We start from the raw sequence: 26,456 nt of genomic DNA on the forward strand, positions 1-26,456 counted from the left end.
TCAAAGGAACCCAAAGACTTGGAAGGACTTGGGCTTCCTGCCACTTGCATTTGGGTAAAGATATGATAACGGTGATGGATAGTTTAAAATGTTAACCTTGCATAACCTATAATTAATTACCTGGAAGAGTCCTAATTGAAGAATTATCTAGATCAGGTTGGCATGTGGGCATATCTGTGGACAACTGTCTTGATTGGCAATTGGTGTGGGAAAAACCCAGCCCACTGTAGGCGGCATCGCTCCTAAGCCGGAAGTTTTGAACTGTATAGGGGAAGTCAGGCCAAGCACAGGCAAGCCAGGAACATGAATACGTGTATTTCTCTCTGCTCTAGACTGTGGACATGTGACTGCCTAGACTTTCCCTCAGGGATGGACTGTAGAAATGAAATGGAAATGAAACCAGGGCTCTAAAACACGCAAGGTACAGGATACATAACAGAAAGATACACTGTGTCTCATGAACACAGCAAGGGACAGGGTACATAACAGAAAGATACGCGGTGTCTCATGAAGCCCAGAAGATTGCACTAATGTGCCTGGAGCCCAGCTGCAGCCGGGAACCTTGAGGCTGGGGCAGTATTTGCAGATCTCCCTGGAGCTGCTCCCCTGTGGTTCTCACACTTCCAGCTCTGCCTTTTCCACATTTAGAGTGCCAGATTCCTGCAAGGGAACACCTCACGTGCTGACTGAGGCAGTCACAAACATGCTGGGCTGACCACCCAGGGAGGCAGAGCCCTCCCAGGAAGCCAGCTTAGGACAGAAGAGCTGCCAGGGTAAAGTCCTGTAGGCTGAGTGGATTAAATTACCCCTCAATTCTGGAGACCAGAAATTCAGGATCAAGGTGTCTGGAGGGTTGTTCCCTTATGATAGCATCTATTCTTCCCGCTCCTCTCCTAGCTTCTCAAAGCTTGCTGGGATCCCTCGCAATTTCTTCAGTGTTTTTGTTTATTTGACTTCTGGGTGCATTATCCTGGTCCCTGCCTTCAAGTTCTGGCATTTTCTCTGTGCACAGGTCTCTAAATCTCTTCTTTTTCTAGAGATACCAGCTATATTGGGTTAGTGTAACCTCCTCTCAGCAAATTTCCTCTTCAGTGACCCTGTTTCCAGCTGAGGTCCTGTGAAAGAAGACTTTGATATATAAACTAACATCAGGTAGGAAAGAGCTCCCCCTGAAAAAAAGAAAACCAGAGAAGCTGAAGACAGCAGAGCTGAGGCAGTAGAACCAAAGGGAAGGAGGAGACCAGTCAGCCCTGGTGGTGGGGAAAGTGTGGGCGACAGGGATTCTACGGCAGGAAAAGTACCCGGGTATGGTGAAACAAGCCTGTAATCCCAGTGCTGGGAGGTGGAGGCCGGAGGATCAGGAGTTTAACGCCACCATCTTCATCTGCAGAGGGTTCAAGGAAGACCTGGGCTGCTTGGAAAACTCTTTCTAAAACAACAAAACGAAACAGGAAGTGAGGGTGAAGAGTGAAAAGGAGAGTGCCAAGCCATCAAAGGGTTCTAAGGGGCACGGAGCACAGAAGAGCACCTGGATTTGGTGACAAGGTGCCCCTTCCAGGAAGGTGCTGGAAAGGTAGTAGAAAGGACAGAAAAGAGAGCAGTGGTTTCAAATGTCCTGGGGACGTGACCTGAGGTAGTGGGCGGGACAGTTCTGTTAAGAGAAGGTTGATGGTGGCAAAAGGTGCTAGAGATCAACCCTGGGTCACTTACGTCAGGTGTGTGTGTGCTCCACCACTGAGCTATACTCCCCCACCACTACCCCAATTTTTTCGGTCTGAGTTTTTGAGATTTCCTCTCCTGTAGCTCAGGTTGGCTTGGAAATCATCATGTGTGATCTCAAGCTTCCGATGTCCCAAGTGCTGGGATTACAAGTGAACTCTCTCCCACCTGGAAATCACGGTTCCGGGCCTTTTAAGATGCATTTTTTTTTTTTTGGTTTTTTTTGTTTTGTTTTGTTTCCGGAGCTGGGGACCGAACCCAGGGCCTTGCGCTTGCTAGGCAAGCGCTCTACCACTGAGCCAAATCCCCAACCCCTTAAGATTCATTTCTAATGGGACCAGGAGAAGACAGTTCAGTTGGTAAGGTGCCTGTCATGACATGAGGGCTTGGGTTTGACCTCCAGAACGAATGTCTTGCTCACCTGAAGTCAGACTTTACCTGAACTGAACCACCTCGTGTTCTTTTTTGCTTTTGCTTCTTAAGACAGGGTTTCTTTGTGTAGTCCTAGGTGTCCTGCAACTTGCTCTGTAGACCAGCCTGGCCTCAAACTCAGAGACCCACCACCTTTTTTTTTTTTTTTTTTTTAAATCTGCTAGCCCTACCCTAGAATCTTGGTTAAAGAGGCCTCAGGCCCCTTCAGACTTGGGAGGTGCAGAAGGAACCTTAAGGAAATCTGTATCTTAAAAGGCTATTCAGGAGCCGGAGAGATAGCTCATCGATAAGGCTTGCTGTCCTGTCATCAGAAATCAGGTCCAAATCCCAACACCAACATCCGGCAGTTCACCAATGCCTGCAACTCTGAGTTCAAGATGTCTGAGCTTCAAGAGATGGCCATACGCACCCTGCTACACACAAGTCAATACAACAGCAAATCTATAACAAAAACTACATTCAGGACAAGTGTCGTGATGCATGCCTTTAATCTCAGCACACGCGGGTGTTTCTGTGAGTTCGAGGCCAGCTTGATCTACATAGCAAGTCCCAAGATGACCAGGACTGCCTAGAAAGATTGTCTCATAAATCAAGACGAAAGCAAAAAGGCAAAACAAAATCAAACAAAACAACAAAAAAATCAACCCAAACGGAAAAACCCACAAAACTGTATTCAGCCCATCGTGCTACCTCACCAGGTTGGTGGAGCACGACACTTCATGGGGAAATGAGCATTCACTCCTCCCTTTTTTTAAAATTTCGTTTTAATTTTTGTTTTGGTAAAACAGGGTTTCACTATAAACTCGGGCTGGTCTGAACTCACTGTATAGATAGACCAGGCTGGTCTCAAACTCTCAGGGATGCCTCTGCTATCAGAGTGATGGGATTAAAGGCATGGACCAAGGCGCCTGGCTCATTCCTCATCCTCCGACTGTGCTACTAGTGTGGCTACTAGTAGTCAAGCTTCCAGAGTTGGAATCAGGATTTCAACCTTCCACTCTCTTCCAAACCGCAACCGGTGACCCCTGGTACCATCCCTTTTCCTTGTTCTGAAACTTCTGAAGTCCTTGTTCACGCAGATTTAGTCAATCGCTTCCCAACCGGTCTACAACTAAATCCACACGCGGCACAGAGCCAGCGGAGAGAACGGGTGGGGCTCCAGTCCGGGGTTCCCAGTGCTGCCTTTAGAGCCACCGCCCACCCTGTGACTCCTTCAACCCGGTCCTCCCAGCAACCCGTGCCACGGAAAGGCAGGGCTGGCCAATCCATAGCCACAGCCAATCACACACGGTCCCCTAGTGAAGCGTGCAGTTGATAACTTAAGTGACCCGAAACTTCTGGGGGCCCAGCCTAGAACGCGACGCTCGGCGAGTCTCGAGGTCCCGGAGCGCGGGACGGAGCGGATCCGAGCGAGAGGCGTCTGGAGGAGGCCAGGGTGAGACCAGGTCCCTAGCGGAGCCCTCGGAAAGCTCGAAAATGGAGCCGCCGCAGGTCCCCGCGGAGGCGCCCCAACCCAGAGCCTCCGAAGACAGCCCGAGGCCGGAGCGGACCGGGAGGGAGGCGGCGGACGCGCAGTCCCAGGAGCTCCCGGAGAAGTCTCAGCCTCCCACCGGGTCCGGTTCCCCGCGCGTGCCGCCGCTCAGCCTGGGCTATGGCGCCTTCCGCCGCCTGGGCTCGTGCAGCCGCGAGCTGCCGTCCCCGAGCCACTCGTGCACCGAGCAGCCCCGGGATGGCGAAGGGGAGCTGGAGCCTTGGACCGCGTCAGGAGATCCCGCGCCGGGATCCTGGGCGCCCGTGGAGCTGCAGGTGGACGTGCGCGTGAAGCCCGTGGGCGCCGCTGGGGCTAGTCGCGCGCCCTCGCCTGCGCCGTCCACGCGCTTCCTCACCGTGCCTGTGCCGGAATCGCCAGCCTTTGCCCGCCGCTCCGCTCCCACTCCCCAGTGGCTGCCGCGCGCCCCGTCACCAGGCTCCACGTGGAGCCGAGGATCGCCGCTTGCGGCGACCGCGACGGAGCCTGTCGGCCCGGCTGAGGGCTGCAGGGTTCCCCCAGGCTCGCCCCCTTGCCGCTGCCGCTGTCCCTGCCGCGAGCCCGGGCTGACCAAGGAGGACGACGCACTGCTGCAGCGCGTAGGCCTAGATGGCAAGAAACTGCCGCGGGCCATCACGCTCATAGGTGAGTGCTCAAAGGTGTCCGTGCCCCATCCCTTCACTAGACTAACCAGGAGCCCATCTGATTGTCCCAAGTCCATCCTACTTCTGTCTCAGAATTACTAAGAACCAACCCAGGATCCTGCCCGCCCCCCTCGCCACCCCCAGCCCTGCTCCCAGAAACTTTCTCATTGCTTCTTAGTGTGGGCAGCATCTTGAAGTAGAACTCTGGGTAAGGTGAGGGGAAGTGATTCAGAATCACGTGGCAGTGGTGGCCTGGGTACACTTCCAAGGACTGGACTCCTTTCCGCCTTGAGGAGGATTATCCATCAGCACCATTGAACTAGCTCGGAGCCAGATGGCTGGGCATGCGTGTCGCTTTACTTGTGAAGGAGACACGGAGTCTAGCAGTGCAGAGAGCCCCTGTGTTGGTTTGCTTTTTCTTACTCTGATAAAACACTGACCAAAACCAACTTGGGGAGGAAAGGATTTATTGGTTTCCAGGTTACAGTTTATCATCAAGGGAAGCCAAAGCAGGAACAGAAGCAAAACCACAGAGGAAGGCTGCTTCCTGGCTTTCTGCTCAGCGTGCTTTCTTATACCACCTCTGCCCCACCTCCATCTGCCCGTGGTGGTTAAGAAAGTGCCCTACAGACTTGCCTACGAGCTGTACTTGCCAATCTGATGGGTGCATTTTCTCAAGGGAGGATCCCCTTTCCAGGTTGACAAAACACTAACGAGTACAGCCCCCTAAAGGTTGTTAGTCCCGAGTAAGGAATTGCTCCATTGTGGTTGGTTAACCGGGCCATCCTGGGTTGTGGGTAGTGGATGTTCAATTCGTCTGGAGAGAACAGAGAGGCCTGAAGGGGCTAGTAGTACCTCGCCTAGAAAGCAAATTGCCCGAACGTGGGGCAATAGAAGAAAGGTTAAGCCATAGGCAGTACCCAGGGGTCCTCAGGTAAGGGAGGGCTCAGAGACTTAGATCACTAAAAACCTAGACTTCCATGAGCAGACTTCGGCAGAGTGGGGTGAGTATTGCAAGTTTCCCTCAGGCTTGCTCCTCTGGGTGATGCAAGTTTAGTATCTTGCAGTGTGAACATCAGAGGTCTGACACAGGATCCCTAGTCTAAGGTGGTGCTAAACAGGGCTGTGCTCTCACTGAGGCTCCAGGACAGATCCCTTATTTCCCCTTAGTGCTAGATCCCTTGCTGTCCCTCTGGTATTAGGCTGGATCCGTCTGCTGTCCGGTAGGGACAGCCACCATCTCAGGGTTAATTGAGCAGCAACCTCACCTCCATCGGAACCTTAATTCATCTTTGCCAAATGGCCTTCGTTTAGTCACTGTTCTAGGGATGATAACATGCACCTCTTTAGGGAAATGTACTAGCCTATAGGTTTTTTTTATCAACATTTTTATATTTTTAATTTTTATGTATATGAGTGTCTGCTTGTATGTCTGTATACCACTACACTCCTGGTGCCTACAGAGGCCAGAAAGAAGAGAGTATTAGATCTCTCAAACTGGAATTAAAGGCACTTAGTTGTAAGCCAGATTGTGGGCGATGGGAATTAAACCCAGAGCCTTTGCAAGAACAGCCAGTGCTCTTAACCACTGAGCCACCTGTCAGCTCCTTTATCAGATTCTTTAATCTGGAGGAGAGCTGAGGCAAATGCTAGGCCTAGAGACAGGAACGATGGCAGAAGGCAGGATCAGGAGGCAGTGCAGAGGGCAGGACCACGAGCCAGGTACAACTAAACTGGCTGAAGGATGGAGATCTCTCTCACATCTCTTATGGGTACCTAGATGGTGGACCAGATGTCCTTCCACAAAGGAAAACATGCGGAGAGTTGGAGAGATAAATAAAAAGGTGCCTGGGTCTGCAGGGTCCTGCTTGCATGAGGGTCCGAAGTCCCACGTGGCGAATGCCTCTCCCTTGGGTCTTGGCTTGGATTTACCGTCTCACTGCCAAGGGCAACTTAGATCAAGTTGGATTTTGCTTCACTATCCCAGGATTCTCCACAAAGGCTATGATTGCCCCTTCTAAGTATCTCCTCAGGGGTTCAGAAGGTGGCGGCATGGACCTGCCCACATCTCCAGTGCCTGGCACATCAGTGTCTTTTCAGGCAGTCTGTCTGTCTGTACAAGTCAGAACGCATTATTCCCCGATCCTGGGGAGAAGGCAGGGTGTTTGATCTCAGTGGTTGTCTGGAAATTAGCACACCTCCTATGGAGAAGGAGCTGAAGACAAGCCTCACCTGGCCCTGTCCTCCATATTGTCCAGGCAGTAGGAACTCTAAAAAGTGTAAGCACAGGTCAGTTTGACTACATTGTAGTGGGCCAGGGAGACTGCTGGGATGAGGCTGGGGGGTGTGGAATTCCAAAGACAGTTCAGGTTTTGATGGGGTTGTGGGGTGGTTGGGATTTTGAAGCAAGACTGTTCTTGGTACTCAGTGCAGAGGAAGACACCACAGGAGGGGAGCAGACGCCCGGAGCAGAAGGAGGTGAACCTAAGTCTGACTCAAAGATCTCTGAGTTTGAGGCCAGCCTAGTCTACACAGAGTTCCAGGACGGCCAGGACTACACAGAGAAGCCCTGTCTCGAAGGAGCACATACATATATAAAAGGAGGGTGGTAAACTGTGTACTGATGCATTCATCTTCCACTGTTCCCTTGTTGTGGACATGACAGGAGAGCCGCCTCAGGCTCCTGCTGCCTTCCCCTCCCTCCATGATGAAATCTGTGCTTGAGCTGGGAGCCGTCAGAGGCTGCTTCTCCTTAAGTTGCTTTTCTCAGGGTATTTTACCACAGCAGCAGCAGAAGTCAGACACCTGGTACTCACTCTCAGGGCGACTCAGCCACAAGCTGTGTCTTGGGCCAGACAACCTCTTAGAGGCTACGTTTATATTCTTATTGGTGTGGGTGGCATGCAGCACTGGATGTGTGTGGAGGTCAGACGGAAAACCTCTACGTTGATCTCCTACCATGCAGGTCTCGGACCAGCATCAGGGCTGGGGGCAAGCACGGTCACCTGCTGAGCCACATGCCTGCCTTGGGTACAGCCTGTCGTCCCAGCTTCTCAGAAGGCTGAGGTGGGAGGAGCACACGCACAGAGCCAGATTGGGAAACATAGTTATATGCTATCTCAAAATATAGGGATAGCTGGGCATGGTGGTTCATGTCCTTAAACCCAGCACTCCAGAGGCAGAGACAGGTGGTTTTCTTTAAGTTCAAGGCCAGCCTGGGCTACACAGAGAGTTCCAGGACAGTCATGACTATATAGAGAGACCCTGTCTCAAACAAAACAAAGTAAACAAAACCCCCCTAAGAATAGGATAACAGAAAAGAGGTGGGTGTGACCCTGTCTCCTGTTCAGACTCTCACTCCCTGCCCACAGCCTCCCAGGTACCTCATGCCCTCGGCCCTGGAGCCATTGACAAGGCCCACAGCTGCTGACTACTCACGGCCGTGGAGAATAGAATTTGCACTCGTCTTCATCCATGACCTCAGATCTGGAAAGGCAGCTCAGTTTTGATGGGGGGAAAAAAAATCTTTGAGTGAAAACATTAACGGGACTTGACCTTGCTTGACCTTGGCCTTGTGGAGTTGCAGTTTAGCGGGATTGCTCTTCTGTGGCAGGTTACCCCTAGAGACCTGGTTCCTCTGTCCGCTGCTGCCTGTAGGCACCCTGCCCATCTACTGCCAGGCATGCGTGTACTGAGTCCCTTGCTCTGTTTTGTAGAGCCTTTGTCCTGTAGCCATGTGAGAAGGAAGTAGAGCGTATTGTAGCACGTCTCTCCTGAATATAAAGTTCTGATCTAACCTGGGTGCTTTGCCTCTGTATCTTGAGCCAAGCTGACCATGGGGCTGGTCTGTGTGGTGTGGGGTGGCGAGCAGAATCGTTCTGGGTTGTATATATGTAGTCAGAGTGGCCTCTCATCACTTACCTCTCTGTTCCTTCTCCAGGGCTGCCCCAGTACATGAAGTCTCTGCGCTGGGCTCTGGTGGTCATGGCTGTGTTGCTAGCAGTCTGCACTGTGGCGATTGTGGCACTGGCCTCTAGAGGCGGTATGGTATCCCATCCCTATTTTGTGTACTTACAGCACCTTTGAGGCCAGGATATGAGGCGCAGCATGAAGACACAGGCCTTATTTAGCAAAGGGAAGAGAGCTTGACCCTTTTCTCCCGTCAGTCACAGCTTGTGACCTGACTGGTAATGAGAACGCCAGCCCCTGTCCAAGGGAACTGTGCACAGTTGAAAGCTGGACAACCTTCCTAGGGCTTCCTCTGGCCACCATCCTTCCCACGGATGCTTGCCAGCTCCCTACCCGTAGACTCACCTCCTTAGCCAAGGTCAGGACCAGGATTTGTTTTTTCAGTGTATTCATGCATAGCACCTTAGACACTCCCCTTGACTGACAAGTCTCTGCTTTCAGGAGCCAAATGCCAACCGTGCCCTCAAGGCTGGATGTGGTCTCAGGAACACTGTTACTACCTCTCTGAAGAAGTCCAAGACTGGGAGAGCAGCCAAGCATTCTGCTCAGCCCACCAGGCCACACTGCCTCTGCTGAGCCACACCCAGGTGAGAATGGCTGGCTAGGGGAGGGTATGTGTCGTCCCAGACCCCTGAATCTTAGCCTTGGAAGAACCCCTTCCCCCCACCTCCGAGTGCATGTCTGTCTGTCTGGTGTCTGTCTGTCTGTTAGGGTTATATTGCTGTGATGAGACACCATGATCAAAGTCAACCGAGGAAGGAAAGAAAAGATTTATTCTTCTTACAGCTTTTCATCCATCAACCTAGGAAGTCAAGGCAGGAGCTGATGCAGAGGCCATGGAGGAGTGCTGCTTACTGGGGGGATCTTTCCTGTCAATCACTAATCAAGAGACGTGCCTATAGCTTCTCAATTTTTGTTTTGTTTTTACTTTCAAGTCAGAGTTTCTCTGTGTAACAGCCCTCAATGTCCTGGAACTTACTTTGTAGACCAGGCAGGCCTGAACTGACAGAAATCCACCTGCCTCTGCCTCCTGAGTGCTGGGATTAAAGGGGTGCAACAGCAGCTTACAGGCCAGCCTTATACAGGCCTTGTCTAGATATTCCCTTTCCTCTAGATGTGTAAAGTTTGCACAACTTTAATCCCAGCACCCTGGAGGCAGAGGTCAGTGGATCTCTGTGAGTTCAAAGCCAGCATGACCTACATAAGTTTCAGGCCAGCCAGGGCTGCATAGTAAGACCTTGTCTTAAAAATAAAACAACAAAAAGATTTGTGCCTGGATTTGTGTCAGGTTGACAAAACCAGTCAGCACAACTGACCCTTGACACACAAAAATAACACTTATTAAACCATAATATTTCCTTTCTTGTTCACCTCAAGAGCTCCAATTAATATAAATATCACAGTACAAGACATCCAACATTTAAAAGTCCCACAGTATTTAAACTTGCAAATACTTTAAAAGTTTAGTCTTTTTAAAAACATCCAGAGTCTCTTTATTGTTCAAAGTCTCCCGTCTTTAGAATACTAAAAAATTGTAAATACTTTCTTACACCAAAAAGGAAGAACCAGGGCACAGTTACAATTTGAACAAAGCAAATCCAACCCCAACTACCTAAGTAACTCAGGGTCCAGTGTCTAGGGTTTACTCACAGCTTGGGTTCCAAACGGCTTGGACAGCCCGGCCTCTCCAGCTCTCCCATTCACAGCACACACATCTTATCTCCTAGGCTCAGGCCAGCTCCATTCTACAGCTGCTGTCCTTGGTGGCCATCCCATGGTCCTGACATCTCCAAATTGTTGAGTCTCCACTGCAACTGGGCTGCACCTTCACCTGCCTCCCCTGGGCTCTCTTCGGGAACTCTGACCCTGCCACATGTGTAAAGCCTCAACTTCTCTCCATGGCCCCCTCAACTCTTTGGCTTCTACTTCAATCGAGGCTGCACCTTCACCACTGGCCTCTCCTCTCATGACGCCAAGCCTCAGCTGCTCTCCATGACCTCCTCATGCCTTCAAATCTAGTACCATGGGGACTCTTACACATTACCAACACAAGGTAAAGCCTTGGCCTACTCTGGGCCACAGCCTGTGTGTGGACCTGAGGAAACACTTCCCACACTTTTTGCCTCAGTGATGCTGGTCTCTTCTTAGTCACAGCCCTAGCTGTATCAATTGGCCCAGCAAAGCAAAGGTGTCACTATAGTGGTTCAAATTATCAGGGGCTCTGAGAGTCTTTAGAGGACTCTCAAGCTTCCCCCCGAAATCTCACAAGCCAGACCTCCGCCTTCATCGCTGCCTGCTCTCAGCATTATCTTCTGAGACAGTGTTCCCACAGCACCTCAGTGAGCTCTGGGCACTCAAGGGCTTTCCCAGCCGAAAGCTCACCATCCTCACACAACACATGATTAGGTCTATCACAGCACTCCTATCTCATCAGGTTCCTATTGCTGTGATAAAACGCCATGATTAAAAGTTACTAGTGGAGGAAAGGGTTATTTCACTTACTGCTTACAGTCCATCTTCTGGGAAGGCAGCGTGGGAACTCAGGGCAGGAACCTGGAGACAGCAGCTGATGCGGAGGCCATGAAAGAGTGCTGCTTACTGTCTTGCTCCTTGTGGCTTGCTTGTCCCACTTTCTTACATGGCCTGTATGAGTCAGGGCTCTCCCGAGTAAGTGAACTTATAGAGTGAATATAAATATTACCCGTGTGCATGCATGCACGCATTTTCTGTGTATATAAATGGGATCAGGATGTCTCCCAATGGAAGGTTCGACAATCCAGTAGTTGTTCTGTCTGTAAGGCTGGATGTCCCTACTGGTCTTCAGTATCTGCCAGAATCCTGAAGAAGGAGGCTCTAATGCCAGTGCCAGGGTGGACTTGCTAGTGAGAGGGAGAGCAGGCAAGCAGAAAGGAAACAAGCTTCCTCCTTCTGTGTCCTTTACCTGGGCTGCCAGCAGGAGGTGTGGGCAGATTAAAGGTGGGTCTTGCCATCTCTAAAGATCTGTTTAAAAAGTGTATCTTTCTACCTCAAGGATCCAGATTAGACTGGGTCTTCCCACTTCAGATAGTTTAATTTAGAAAAAAGAATCCCCCACAGGTGTTCCCAGCCCTCTGGGTTTAGTTAATTTCAGATGTTGTCAAATTGACAGCCAAGAAAACATCACCATGGACTTGCCTGTGGCCAGTCCTCTGGGACCATTCGTTTTCCCTGTTAGGATTCCCTTTTCCCAGCTCTGTCAGGTTGACAACACCCACCACCAGCACGTGTGCCCTTGCACATGTGATGTGTATACATGCATGTGCTCTTGCATGTAGATGCCAGAAGTCAACCTGTGGTGTTGTTCCTCGGGGGCCGCTTGAGACAAGGGCTCTTGGGATCTGGGGCGCACCAGTTTGGCTGGGCTGAATGGCCGCCTGGTTTCTGTTACTCCTTACGTAGACATTCATGCACACATTTGTTTCTTGTTGCTAAGGTCATGCCATAGTTTTAGTGCATTTTATTATTGTTGGAGGGGGACATACATGCACACACCACAATGTGTGTGTGTGTGGAGATGGGAAGGCAGTTTTTGAGGAGTTAGTTCTCTGTCATGTGTGTCCCAGGGATTGAACCTAGCTCATCAAGCTTGGAAGCAAGCCCTTTAACCACTGAGCCTCCTCCCAGTCCTGTGCTCACCGGCTTTAACACCACTGAACCCATGCAAAGTAATTTTGCTCCTGTAGAGACTACACCATTAATCTGCCTCGTGCCTCCCCTGACCCTAGTCCCTGCCCCCCAGCCCTTCTGCCTACTGGCCTAAGCACAGTGCCAGGCCGCCAGTGAGCATCCAGATCATCTTCCATAAGTGCAGGTATTTCGCAAGCTCTTTGAGCCGACTACTTCCTGGAAAATTATGCTGGAATCCTGCAGAAGCTTCAGGGAAATGAATGCCCTAGTGAGCCATGGTGTGTAAAGAGTAACTTCCCACTTTTCTCCCCCAGGACTTCTTAAGAAAATACCAGGTCACCAAGGGCTCCTGGGTGGGGGCCCGACGAGGCCCTGAAGGCTGGCACTGGACTGATGGGGTTCCCTTGCCATCCCAACTGTGAGTAAGCGGGTTCCCTCTATAGCCTCCTTTTGCCCCACCCAGCCTTCAGTGCCGACAGGAGACCCCTTCTACATCCAGCCAAGGTGGGCTAGCACTGGCTTACCCTTCCACCCCAACCCTGATGTGGGTCCCCAACACATTTACCAAGACAGAACTGCCATGGCTGCTTAGAATAGGGATTTGTTGGTTCTGCCATGTAACTGACCATCAGGAGACACTGCCAGGGCTCTTTCCAGGTATTTCCTGTGTAGTGACTTACACAATATTGCACCCAGCAACCTGAGTGTTTTCTCTTTTCTCTCTCCCCCCACCCCACCACAGGTTCCCGGAAGACAATGAGGACCACCCAGACTTCAGCTGTGGGGGTTTGGAAGAAGGCAGGCTCGTGGCTCTTGACTGCAGCTCTCCCAGACCCTGGGTCTGTGCCAAAGGAACCAAATGACTTAGTCTCCTGCATCAGACCTGTCTGGAGCTGTATCCATTGCTTTTGCTTTGGTGACAGGAACAACTTCAAAGAGGCAAGCATTACCAGGCTCACGGGTTCAGAGGGTTGCACCTGGCCGAGCTGCCCAGTCCGCAGCGGCCGAGGAAGAGCTGGAGCCAGGAGTGGGAGGATCCTTCAAAGGCCTGTCACTGTTGACACCTCCACAGACAGGCTCTACCTCTACACCCTAAACACAGCACTACCAGCCGTGAGCAGACTTGTGCCAGACATTTCAGCATCAATCCAGAGCACTCCTGTAACAAATACCCTGAAGATTCATGGCTGTCTTGCTTTGTTTTGAGACAGGCTCTCCTGGCCTGGAACTTACTGTGAGGGGGTGTGCCACCACACCCAGCCCGTGGTTAACTCATAATGCAAAATGTATTCAGTCTAATTTCCACAGACTCTCTAGTCTTAACAGTCCCAACATTGTTCAGAAGTCCAAAGACACTTCAGGCTGGTGGTCCCTGCAGCCATGGGAGGAGGAGCTGCACCAAACCTCCCCACCTTCCATTTCCTTCCTCAGTCAGCCTCATGCTCCATAGAAGTTTCTGCTTGCCAAGCTGGGGCACTTCTGGTCTTCTGACCAGGCAGCCCTACCTTCTCTGCCTTGCCACAACCTTAAGGGTTGAGCTAGCTGGGAGCCCTGGAGTCCCCAAAGGGAGGCACCAAACCTATTCTGAGATGGGCTGGCTGGGACCGAATGTAAAGGGGTGGGCACCCCCGCCCCCCAAAAAATCCACAAGTTCACACACTAAAATAAAACCTTTTTTTTTTTAAAGACTGGGCCCTCATAAGATGGTTTAGCAGGTAAAAGCCCGTGGCTCCTCTTCCGGAGGACCCGTGTTTGGTTCCTAGAACTCAAACTTACTCCAGCATTGCCTTCCCCCACACCCCCATAACACACCCCCATCCTCAGGCACTGCATGACCTACAGATGCAGATATACATCCAGGAAAAATACATAAAATGGAGTGGGGGAGCCTTGTAGAGGCTCATACAGTACATTTGAGAAAAGAAGATACACACCCACCCCGGGCGTGCCCGTGAGGGAGTTGGATTGAGGTGGGAAGGGCCATTCTAAATGTGGTAGCATCCCACAGGCTGGGGTCCTGGGATGAACAGAGAAAAGGGTTGAGCACCAGCATTCATCCCTCCCTGTTTCCTGTTTGCTTCCTCAAATTGGGAGCGAAAACACTCTCCCTTCTGTAAGTTGTCACATAACTCATTGCAGCAACAAGAAAAGTAGCTAATACATCAGCACACACCACTGTGGATTGAGGAAACACCCATGGAACATCTGGCCATACCCTGCTCCCTGAGGTCCTCCACAAGCTACTAAGGGTTCCTGTCCTAGGTCCCCTTCCCCGGTGCTTCTCCAGTGCAGGGCTTAAGCTGTATTCATCTGAATTCACTCTTTGACAAAGTTCTGAACTGTTTCAGCTTCCCGCCCTTGGTGCTCACACGGACATTTGCAGGAGAAAGCAATGTCCTGGCATCCCTACGCCAAAAGTCTATTGTGTGTATCAGTCTGTCCAAGCAGCCAGTACCCCTTTAGAGAGCAGCAGCCAAGGGAGAATCCTAAGCAAGAGAAAACTCTAGGAGAATCCATATCCTTAGAATAAGCAGCAGCAGTATAACCAGGATTATGCCTTTGGATTGAATTGGGTCTCTTCAAACTATGGAAATTCCAATTCCCAATACCTACAATGTGACCTTTAGGGAAATACGGTGTGTGTGCACACTCACGTAAAAATGAGGCCATTCATGTGGCTAGTCAAGTATGACTGGTATCTTTATGAAGAACTTTGTGGCTAACAAGATGGCTCAGCTCGTAAAAGCACTCGCTGCACAGCCTGGCAACCTGAATGTGATCCCCAGAACCCACATGGAGAGGGAAGAAGAGAACTGACTCTCACTTCCACATGTGCACTAGCCCCAACCCCTCACACACATTCGCCCTCCCGCGCGCTCGCACACGCACACACACACACGCACACACACACACACACAGACAATTTTAAGAATGTAGTGCTGGCAAGATAGCTCAGCTCAACAGGTGAAGGCACTTACCACCAAGCTTGATGACCTGATTTCAGTCCCCAGGTCCCGAACAGCACAAGGAGACATTTAGATTATCTGTAGGGAGTCTGAGAATAGGCATCAAGCAATCCTGCCTCTCAGAGAGAGCAGTTCCCATTTCTCAGAGTCTTAAAGGTATGCTTCAGTCCCTGTCAGAGTTCTGACCAAGAGTGGACAAGCTATGCTTTGGAGAGAAGCTGGCCCAAAACTACAAAGGCATTTCCCCACGATGCACATGGATCTGTGGTTAAGGTGTGTGTGGATCTAAGGACACCCCAGGAACACCGGGGCTCCAATGCTAAGCAATCCTGCCTGGGAAAGCCATGTCTTCTTACATAAACAGTTCTTGTGGCGTGCCATCCAGTGTACTTACCTGCATGAGCACATCTAATTCCCACTATGACCTAGTAAACTAATAAAGCTGGATTCCAGGTTATTAACAACAAATTTTAAATAGGATAAGCAGAAAAGGGGAACTGGAGTGGCTTCTCTTCGCATGATCATCTTTCTCCTTTTGGGCCATTTCCTGCCTGGAAGAACATAGTCACCAAAAGTGCTTACCTTACCTGTCCTCAAGTCTAGAAGAGATAGCCAACCTAAGCTGGAAACTTCTAGTCAAAAGAAAGGACTCTGAACACCTTAGGCAGGCTCTAGTGCCCCTGGATTGCTGAACTGTGGCCAGGAATGAAGTCACACTGCAACCAGAGTGGAAACTTCCACACTGCACTAAAATATGAAGACAATGGGAGGAGGGGAGAGTTTTCAGAGCAGGACAGCAGGCTAATAGTACAGTGAACAGTAGGAATCTTCCAGGCTCCTGTTACTCTGCTATTCCCAAGCTGAAAATCAAAGAGGATAAAGGACTTGCCAGGCAGCAGAGGGGAGGTCAATAGTGCAGACCCTGGAGAAGTGAATCCACACTTTATCAAAGAAAACATAAAAACCAAATAAACATACAAAGAGTGAAGAGTCCACCGGTGCCACGGCCTTACATTGGAGTATACTCAGTTATAAAAACAAATAGTTCTGGGGCTGGCCCAGTAACTAAGAGCACTCATAACCTTTGCAGAAGACCTGATTTGGTCCCCAGACCCCAGATGGTAGCTTACAAGCATCTGGAACTGCAGCCCCAGATCTGATTACCTCTTATGACTACCACAGGTGCTAGAATGCACATAACATACATGCAGGCAAGGCACTCACATGCACACTTCAAATTTCTCTACTGTTTTTTTATTTTGGTTGTTCATGACAGTCTTTTGATGTAGTCCTGGATGTCCTGGAACTCACTAGGTAGACCAGGCTGGCCTCGAACTCATGGAGATCCTCTTGCCTCTGCCTCCTGAATGCAGGAATTAAAGGTGTATGCCAAACGTATGGCCACGTCTTTTTTTTTTTTTTTTTTAAATGCTTGTCTTTTGTATGTGTGCTCATGCATGTATGATGTGCTTGTGCACACACATGAACCTAAGTGGGGTATGACACAGTGTGTATGTGGAGGTTAAAGGGCAATCTTGGGTGTAGTCCTCATGTTTCACCTTGTTAGGCATGGAGTCTGTTATTACTGTTGCACATGCCAAGTCCACTGGCTGCCAAACTTTTGGGTTTCTCCTCTCTGCTCCCATCTCATGGTAGGAGCCTCCATATCAGGCTTTATGTAAGTTCTGGGGGTTAACACGTATATGTCGAACACTGTACTTTTCTAACCTGTGAATGTATATCTATTGATAGACACAAAACACAGACGAATCTCTGGAAAAGCAGCCGGACTTGAAAGTGACTACTGATACTTCTACCTGTGCTATTCAAAGGAGACAGAACAAGTCTGAGAACAGAGATAATTCTGCCAGAAATAAGGGAAGACAGGCTTCTCAACAGTGGCACAACCTTGTCAAGTGTACCGAGTATGTAACTGCTGAATGCCAGTGCGGGAAAACTCCATCTCAAAGTTTTTGCTGAAGACAACTGTTGTAGCCTTTCAGGCATTTTTCTTTTCTTCTATTTCTTTTTGTTTTGTTTTGACACAGGGTTTTCACTATGATGTCTTGGCGGTCCTTGAATTTGCTCTGCTGGGACTGAAAGCATGTAACACAACTACACTGTCCTTTTAAGCACATTGAACATATAACTTGCCATTTAATAATTGGAAAAAATAAAGAGTTGCTGGCTAAGAGTCAGTCTGAACTGAATTTATATCACCTGGTCTGGTCACTGGTTCTTGAATATGTTTTGGCTTCCTCAAACCTAAATAGCTGAGAAACTAGGGAACATGGGCAGTTCTTTAGTGCTGGGGCTGTTACTTAGTCTGACTGTAGTATCTAGTTACATAGCTAGTATGTGGCAGAACCTGGGGTTCCAGGTCTGTCAGCCACCATGCTCCTGCCCTGCTTAGCATTGCCTTTAATACTTCTAAGCCTCCCACCATGCTTCTGCGCCCTGGCTTTTCTTGTAGAACACATTCATCAACAAGCAGGAGCACCAACTATAAACTGTAGGAGGAGGAACTAGATGTTCTGCTCAAATACATTACGAAAAAAGGGGGAAGCAGGGCGCTCCAGAGCTGCAGGTCTGTTCTGACAGGGAAGGCAGGTGAAGAGCTCCGAAGCCTCAGTGCAGGAGGGCAGGTGCAGGCCCAGGCTGACTGACTGTGGATGTGTGGGTCGTTGCTTCTCCAAGAATGGTGACAGGCCTCCTTATACACAGGAGGACCACAAAAATCACTATCTGGGGCGGTGAACAGAAACTAACGGAGAACAAACTGTAAGAAATTGTACCTGAGTAGACAAAGGTTAAGAAAACAGAGGCCAGATCCGCAGGCCTCCGCGCGCTCTTCCGGCCATTCATACCCCTATTCCGTGGGTCTTTGGAGCCTGAATTCCATGGACAGTCGGACTAGAAGGGAGACTGCGCCGCTAGGATGAAGCTCGTGAGATTTTTGATGAAACTGAGTCATGAAACTGTAACCATTGAATTGAAGAATGGAACACAAGTCCATGGAACAATCACATGTAGATGTCAGCATGAATACGCACCTCAAAGCTGTGAAAATGACCCTGGAGAACAGAGAACCTATACAGTTGGAAACATTGGGTATTCGAGGCAAGAACATTCGGTATTTTATTCTACCAGACAGCTTACCTCTAGATACACTACTTGTGGATGTTGAACCTAAAGTGAAATCTAAGAAAAGAGAAGCTGTTGCAGGAAGAGGCCGAGGCCGGGGTAGAGGAAGAGGACGTGGTCGCGGCAGAGGAAGAGGGGGTCCTAGGCGATAAGGTCTCTCAAGATTGCTGTTTCAAATTGATAAGGAATTTGGGGTATTTTTTGTACAGGTTTTGTTTGTTTGTCAGTTTTTAATAAACATAAGGATAGGGAGAAAAAAAGAAAGAAAGAAAACAGAGGCCAGAGCCAAACTAATAAAAAGCAAAGCTTAGCCCTGGCTATTCAGACGCTGAATCCCAGCAATACACTCAATGGGCAGGGAGCATCTTAGGAACACCCTGGGTTTTCTCACGGCTTTTCTCTCTTTCTTTTGCTGTTTCTTTTTTCAAGACAGGTTCTCACTATGTAGCGCTGGCTATCGTGGAACTATGTAGACCAGGCTGGCCTCAAATTCAGAGGGAGCTGCCTACCTCTGCATCCCGAGTGCTGGGATTAAAGGCCTGTGCCACTACCAGATTTCCCACGAGTTTCTTATGATCACTTCTAAGCCCTTCCAGCAAACATCCTGTGTGTGGTGCTTTCAGCCATCTTTTGTCGGCCAAACACTATGTATGAGAGAATGACCTTGAATTCCTGATCCTCCGTCTTAAACCTCCCAAGTACTCCACCATGCTCTCAGCTCTTTTGGTAGTCTTGATTTCAGAAGCCAGTCCCCAGCTGCTCTCAGTTTCAAAGCCAAGAACGATCTGGTTGGAGCTCCCCTGCCTGCCCCGTACCTGGATGTCAAGCTTAGAAACTTAGAGGGAGAAAGTGACTATGTGGATGTGGTGAGGCTGTAAACAAAATATTTTAGCTTCACTTGAAGAGGAACTAGGACAACAGGTAAAGCTTGCAAGCCATCATTTTGAGTAGCTACTGCTGTCCAAAATTGACAAACCAAGAAATGGCAGCAGGAATATAATTTTACAATATGAGGACAATTGCTTTTTAACAGAAATTAGAATGGTTATCTTGGGGATGAGAGAAATTATTTCCCAAGGAGGGACTTTAGAGGACATTCTATCTTAATTGGGCTGAGTAGTAAGTATATACAAATCAAGCCATACTCATTTTTTTTTTTTTCGGAGCTGGGGATCGAACCCAGGGCCTTGCGCTTCCTAGGCAAGCGCTCTACCACTGAGCTAAATCCCCAACCCCACAAGCCATACTCTTAAATGCACTCAAATGGCTTAAGTTGCTGCCTCTTAGAAACAGAATTGAAATTACAGTGTGTGATGGTTTGTATATGATTAACCCAAGAAGTGGCACTATTAGAAGGTATGGCCTTGCTGGGGTAGGTGTATCATTGTGGGCGTAGGCTTTAAGAAACTTGTCCTAACCTCCTGGTAGCCAGTCTTCTCCTAGCAGCCTATAGATGAAGATGTAGAACTCTCAGCTCCTCCTGCACCAGGCCTTCCTGGATGCTGCCATGCTCCTGCCTTAATGATAATGCACTGAACCTCTGAACCTATAAACCAGCCCCAATTAAATGTCATCCTTTATAAAAGTTGCCTAAGTCATGGTGTCTGTTCACAGCAGTAAAACCCTAAGACAGACATTGGTTTCAGAGACTGGGGTATTGCTGTGTCGGACCTGACCATGCCTTTGTTTGGAAAAATTATGGATTTGGGGGACTTTGGATTTGGAAAGCAGTGGAATGCTTCAAGTGGGGTGTAATGGGCCATCCTGGTAGGAATATGGAAGATCATGTTGCTGAGAGTGATTAGAATTGTGCAGCCCTGGCCCAAGAAGTTTCAGGAGAGTTTCAGTATGTGGCATAGAGACTGTTTTTGTGGTATTTTGGTGAAGAATGTGACTGCCTTTTGCCCTTATCTAAAGGGTCTACCTGAGGCTAAGGTAAAGAGATTTTTACTAATTGCATTGACAAATGAAGTCTCAAAAAAGCCCAACAGAGACTTTATTCTTTGGTCTTATAAAGAGCATTTTAATGAAAAGGAGCAAGCTGAGAGAGGAAAAATACAAAATAAATGGTTCAAGTATTACAGGGACACCAGGAAGTAGACTGGAACTGAATCCTCTAAGAGGTAACAGATTAAGGGAATGGGACTTTGGGGCAAGATCCCACCCAGCTAAGTTTAGTTCAACATATGATGAGGTACACCTTTAATTCAAGGAGATAAAACCAAGCAGATCACTGGGTTTAAGGCCAGCCTGGGACAGAGCAAGTTCTAGGTGAGGAAAAGTTTAAGTCCAGGCATGGTGGTACACCTTCAATCCCCGTAGACAGATATCTGAGTTCAAGACCAGTCTGGGACAGAGAAATTTCTAAGTAGAGAAAAGCTTAAACCAAGGCATGGTGGATCACACCTTTAATCCTACCATTTAGGAGACAGGCATGCAGACCACTGAGTTCAAAGTCAATCTAAAGAACAAGTTCCAAGATAACCAAGCTTAAGCAGAGTAAATTCATTGAAAACAGAAAGCTGGTGATAGTAGAACAAGGGGGCCATGTTCCAGCCCCAGATGCTTGAGCCATGTGACTCTGGCTTTAGAGTCAAGAATAGATGGGACTATTGGGACAATTGATGATGGCTAGTTGGAGTTAAGAAATTACAGTGGTTAAGAAGAGACCATGGGTTGGGATTTAGCTCATGGTAGAGTGCTCGCCTTAGCACAAGGCCCTGGGTTGGTCCCCAGGTCCCAAAAAAAAAAAAAAAAAAAAAAAAAAAAAAGGGGTTGGGGATTTAGCTCAGTGGTAGAGCGCTTGCCTAGCAAGCGCAAGGCCCTGGGTTCGGTCCCCAGCTCCGAAAAAAAGAAAAGAAAAAAAAAAAAAAAAAGAAGAGACCAGCATCATTGAGGTGAAATTTGGGAAGTGTTTCCTGAGAGCACGAAGAACCTGTGTTCCAGAGATAGCCAAGGTTGTACCTCATACTGCAGCTGGACTTGGCAAAATGTAAGAATCACGCAGGTGGTAGTAGTCTTAAAGGTATTATGGGGTCATGGAGAACAGTTGAAGGCCATTGGTGAAGGTGCAGCCTCAGTTGCAGTTGATGGCCAAGACTGAAGGGGTCATGCAAAGGATTTGAAGCTTGGCACCATGAAGAGAGCCTATGAGAGGCTATTGGTGAAGCCTAGTTGCCATGGAAGACTCCATATAATATAGATGCTAGTACCACGGGATGATCACCGAGAACATCAGCAGTAGTGCAGTGAAGTCAACCAGAGCCTAGAGTGCTACAGAGGGCAGAGCTGGAGATGAGACCCAAGACCTTTGGAGGAGCCCAGAAGATCATGTGTGGATCCCAGAACAAGTTCTAATTGTTGGAGTTGCCTTGGAGACCCCAAGATACCAGAACTGTGTGAGGAAAGCTACTAACAGTCCAGGAGAAAGAAGTTTGTTGTAGCTAACAAAGATGAAAAGGGGTTGGCGATCCGAAGACCACTTTGACCTCAGACACGGAGATGAGAGAGTTTGCAGTTTGCTCAGTTGGCTTCCTGTCCTGCTTTGGTTAAGTAATTGGATGAATCTCAGAAGACTTCGAACTTTGGACCATTACCATAGTTAAGACTGCTATAGACGACAGGGACTTTGGAAGTTGGACTAAATGAACCTATGTCCCCCACAGACTTATGTGTTTGAAGAAGTTTATGGGGGCAGGAAGGGAACTAAGCTTGGTCAAAAAGGTGGCACTATTAGGTATGGCCTTTTTTTGTGTCACCGTGGTCATGGGTTTTAATACCTTCATCCTAACTGCCATGCACATTGCAGGCTTCGAGGTGGACTCATGCCATTTTTCCAATAGAGGAAAAATCATAATAGAGGTCACGTGTAGGAGAAAGAAGACGGCACCAGCTCATGATCACAGAAGCTTCACTTTTTCCTTTTCCTACAGACAACCCTATTCAGTTCTGTGCGGCCTGAAATTCTATTGCCTTCCTATCATAGCAATTTGTTTAAAAGACTCTTTTTCACAATCCCCTTACAGGAACAAGGTAGATTTACTTTCACAGTGCCCATTCAATGCCAATCAAAAGGCAGGACAAGGAATGTTGAATAGTCCTCTACCTTGTACCAATATTTTGTACAACAGCCAATGGAAATAATTCATGAGCAATTTCCTGAGTCCATAATTTACAATTATATGGATATTTTGCTTTCAAATTCAAATAGAGATAAACCTTAGGAAAAAAGTTACTGGGGTTGGGGATTTAGCTCAGTGGTAGAGCGCTTGCCTAGCAAGCGCAAGGCCCTGGGTTTGGTCCTCAGCTCTGGAAAAAAAAAAAAAAAAGTTACTGAAGCAAAGAGACTTTTACCTAATTGGGGATTTAAAATTCTCCTGAAAAAATACATAGAAGAGACTGTATTAATTATCTAGGATATAAGTCTACAGGAAATTCTACAACAAAAGGTAAAATCATAAGAGAACAATTAAGAACTCTTAATGAAGACTGAAGAGGTGACTCAGTGGCTCAGTATTGACTGTTCTTCCAAAGGTCCTGAGTTCAAATCCCAACAACCACATGGTGGCTCACAACCATCTGTAATGGGATCTGATGCCCTCTTCTGGTGTGTAATCATATACACTAAATAATATTTTTAAAAAAGAAAGAAAAGAACTCTTAATGATCCAAGAAGGTTATCAGCTGAAGCTGATAATTGGCTCTGGTAGGAAATAAACTACAAAGTGCTCATACAGACTGCCTAAATCCAAAGATGGCTTGAATGGTAGTTATCTTGTTGTCTTCTCATTCTCCCTCAAAAATTGTACAGAGAGAGAATAATGTCTTATCCATTTATCCAAATGGATAAAAATATCCATTTTTAGCACACAGAGTAAAAAAATTAAAGACCTATATAGAAAAAGTATCTAAATTAATCCTAAAAGGAAAAAAATAAGACTTCATCAGTTAGCAGAAATAGATCCAGCAGAAATTATGCTGCCTTTTATTAATGCTTACATTGGCTCATTATGAGCAAAAAATGAACATTGGCAAAGAGTTTGAAGTACTTTTTTGGGGAAAAAATTAACAACAAATACCCCAAAGCAAGCAACTTCAGATTATAAAAAGAACTAATCAGATTCTCCCTTATAGAATAAAAGGATACCAATTTCTGAGGCCCCTACACTTTATGCTGATGCAAATATAGCAGAAAAGGCAGGATATAAATCAGAAAATATATGTAAGGGAGAGTATAGAGTCCTTATGATTCCATTTAAATATCAGAATTATATACGGTATTATATTTTCAAGAATCTCTTAATTTAGTGATTGACTATATGTAGAGAATTGTTTTTCATAAAGTGCTGAATTTATTCAGGATGATTCTGAATTGATTTCACTGTTTATTCAACTACAAGTGATCAGAAATTGGAATCATTAATATAGACATATACTCAAGAATTCACTGGGTAAGTGTTTTAATATCTGAAAAGGCTGATTCTATAATTACACATTTATTACAAGTTATGGCTATTATGGGAATACCTGTATAAAGATTGAGAATGCTTCAGCATATGTCTCTAATAAAATGAAATAATTTTTTACATATTATAAAACATTATAGGTATACCACTCTAAGAGAAGCAATAGTGGAGAGATCTAATTGTACTTTAAAAGAGATACTTAACAATCAGAAATGGGTAACAAAGACCCCCAGAGATTGATTATATAGCACTTTACTAACTTTAAATTTTAAAATGCTTGTGAACATTAACAAAAAAACCTATAGCTGCTGAGAGACACTGGGTTATAGAAAGTACTGATGAACTAAAACAGCCTGTTTTAAAGGTCTCCTAACCTTAGAATGGAAAACAGGAAATGTGCTGGGGGAAGGAATATACCTATATTCCCACAGGGGAAAAAGCTCTAGTCGTTCCAAATTGGTAGAAACCAGGTGGGGGCGACCCTCCTGAGGATCTCAATCACAGAAAAGGAAATAAAAAAAGACCAAGATAGGTAATGTATTTGTTGACCTCTTTATATGGGACTGGCTGAGACTTAAATATCCATGTGTAGTCAGTAAATTTTGTTGGCTACAAAGTCCTCAGGGCTTATCATGGTATTCTTTCATGGCATAGAATTTATATTGCAGTTTGTTTATAATCCAAATTAGCCTAGGAAAGACAGATGTCTTTTACCTGCTCAAATAAAGAGCAAAGAATCTTGGTTCTGGGTTAACTGCAATGTGCACCTTGCACATTCCATTATGTATGTTAATACAAAACACCTGTAAAAGATATGTTCACAGAAAATAACATCAAAAATAGTGGTTCTGGGAAAGATTCACCCTTAGGGATACTGAGACACCTGATATCACCCCAAACTGCCTCAATGTTGTTTGCTCAAGACTTCCAATACAGCTTCAAAGAAAGCTGCTGATCGCAGATGACCTCAATCCATCCAGCTACATTCGGATTCAGCCAGGACTTCACTTATGCCTAAGCTTTCTCAGAGTATAGAAACTGGACAAAAAAAAAAAAAAAAAAAAAAAAAAAAAAAAGCTACAGCTAGCTTTCCTAAGATTAAACATTCTCCAAATCTCTTTGGCCTCCAAGAAATAAATACTACATCCCAAATAAGCATGAAGCCATGTTAATAAACAAAGTTTTGGTTGTTCTATTGAGTGGAGGATGCTTATTATTATAAAGGGGTTGGTTACAAGTTATTAAATGATCTTGACTAGTGAGAAAACACGGAATAGGAGGCTACACTTGGGAATTTCTCTTTTCTTTTCTCTATCCTTTCTTTCTTATGTAATGGGAGAAGGGGTAAAAAGAGAAAGGGAGCAGGGACAGGATTTTACAAGAATAATAGGAAAGATAGATTGCTGAATCTAATGTTAAACCAAAAAGCAGCTTATAGCCATCATCTTACATTAATATGGATCTTTGAATATTGATACAAAGTTAAGGTTATACTTTGTTACATTTGTGTATTTTATTACATTGGTATAAGGCTTTGTATACTGATACAAAATTTGAAGTTATTTTTGTTACAACTTACTGTATGTTAAGTTTCAGCTCTTATAGTCATTTGAAGATGTAAAATTCTAGTCCTTTTAAAAGCTGCTATTACAAAGTGTTCAGGATAAATATGTACTACAAGTTGATAAAACAGTCAAACCTACAGTCAAATACTGGACCAGTTTATCACAAAATATGCTTCCTCAGTTAAACAGGCAGTAAATAGCTAAGAACAAAGTTTATCTACTCATATGGTATTGATACATAGTCTTCCAAAACCTCAAAGACCAAACAGAATATGGCATTTATTTTTATTTATTAAAGGCCTTTTTTGACAAGACATGTCAGCTTCTGACAGCACCCCATTCAACTTGGAAGAAGAGCATCGAAGGACCTCCATTTAAAGACAGCTTCAATTATGGCAAGCTAGCCATGGGGCAAAGAAAATGCCCTAACTGCAGCATTCTGCAGACAGAATACTGTCCAAAATGGACAAAACTCGGGACCAGGCAAAGTCAACTGCCAAGCTCTTGCCAATACAGGGTAATTAAGTCCTTCATAATTCCTGCTTAACAAAAGTTTGTCAGATATACTGGTCCAGAAGGCTGAAGACAGATGCTCCAATGTTACAGACTTTTCTGGGGGACTGCTCAGGCAGCCAACAATGTCTGTTATTTGGATAATTTTGGAAGCAGCTTGCTTGTGCTTCCTAGATAGTCAGGTAATATTTATTCCTTCTCAAGTCTCTGGTGGGGTTGAACACTAGATAGTGTCACAATTAAACTAAGGTACAAAGAACTTAAGAAAATGTTTTAGTTTCAGGAGATGTTTTAAGGATGGTAAATCCAATTTATGAAGGCTGGAGTAGGTGAAAGTTGTAGGTATTTTAAGGTTGGTGATAAAGATTAAAGGATCTAGTAGTTTTCTTTTTTTTTTTTTAAATGAAAACGGGAGGAAATTTTAAACAGGTGTCTTAAAATTGTAAGTGCAAGCTATGAAAGTTAAAGGATTTAATTGCTTAAGATAGTAATAAGAAAAGTACAGAACTGTGAACTCACCAAGATAGGACAAATAGAATAGTTTCTTATAGGTGCCAGATACAAATGGATTGGGCATTGTGAATATAAGTACACAAGAGATTTCATAATTGTTTAATAATTGTCTTTATTGAATGCTACAGCTAACTGCTGTAGGAAATAAAAGGCAAACAGGTTTTTCAGTTACCTGGGTGGGGGTCGCAGATAGAGACCACAATGAGGTAAAAGGAGAGAAGCTTGACCAGCAGCAAGTGTCAGAATGAAAATGCCTCCCCGAATACCAGACTGTTGGAGCAGAAAGAGCCCAGGAAGATTCAAACAGCAAATATTTGGGAGAACAGTTGGAG

General features: G+C 46.6%; 1 protein-coding gene and 1 pseudogene across 1 annotated transcript; both read left to right on the top strand.

Annotated features, from left to right (window-relative positions):
• Nucleotides 1-3,579: 3,579 nt before the first annotated feature.
• Klrg2 (killer cell lectin like receptor G2) lies at nucleotides 3,580-13,015 on the top strand. Its single transcript, XM_032905219.1, has 5 exons — nucleotides 3,580-4,324; nucleotides 8,264-8,365; nucleotides 8,734-8,879; nucleotides 12,273-12,376; nucleotides 12,701-13,015. The coding sequence occupies exons 1-5, from the start codon at nucleotides 3,628-3,630 to the stop codon at nucleotides 12,819-12,821; spliced, it is 1,170 nt and encodes a 389-aa protein (XP_032761110.1). The 5' UTR covers nucleotides 3,580-3,627; the 3' UTR covers nucleotides 12,822-13,015.
• A 4,749-nt stretch (nucleotides 13,016-17,764) lies between these two features.
• On the top strand, nucleotides 17,765-18,320 carry LOC116903943 (annotated as a pseudogene).
• Nucleotides 18,321-26,456: the final 8,136 nt, after the last annotated feature.

This window comes from Rattus rattus, chromosome 6 (genome assembly GCF_011064425.1).
Source record: "Rattus rattus isolate New Zealand chromosome 6, Rrattus_CSIRO_v1, whole genome shotgun sequence".
In the NCBI taxonomy this organism is placed as follows: Eukaryota; Metazoa; Chordata; class Mammalia; order Rodentia; family Muridae; genus Rattus; species Rattus rattus.

Excerpts from the sequence above, each read along its gene's own strand:
- Klrg2 (XM_032905219.1), top strand. The coding sequence starts at position 3,628 with ATGGAGCCGCCGCAGGTCCCCGCGGAGGCGCCCCAACCCAGAGCCTCC. Across the intron at positions 8,366-8,733 it reads GGCACTGGCCTCTAGAGGCG|GAGCCAAATGCCAACCGTGC; the intron begins GTATGGTATCCC and ends CTCTGCTTTCAG. Across the intron at positions 8,880-12,272 it reads CTCTGCTGAGCCACACCCAG|GACTTCTTAAGAAAATACCA; the intron begins GTGAGAATGGCT and ends TTTCTCCCCCAG.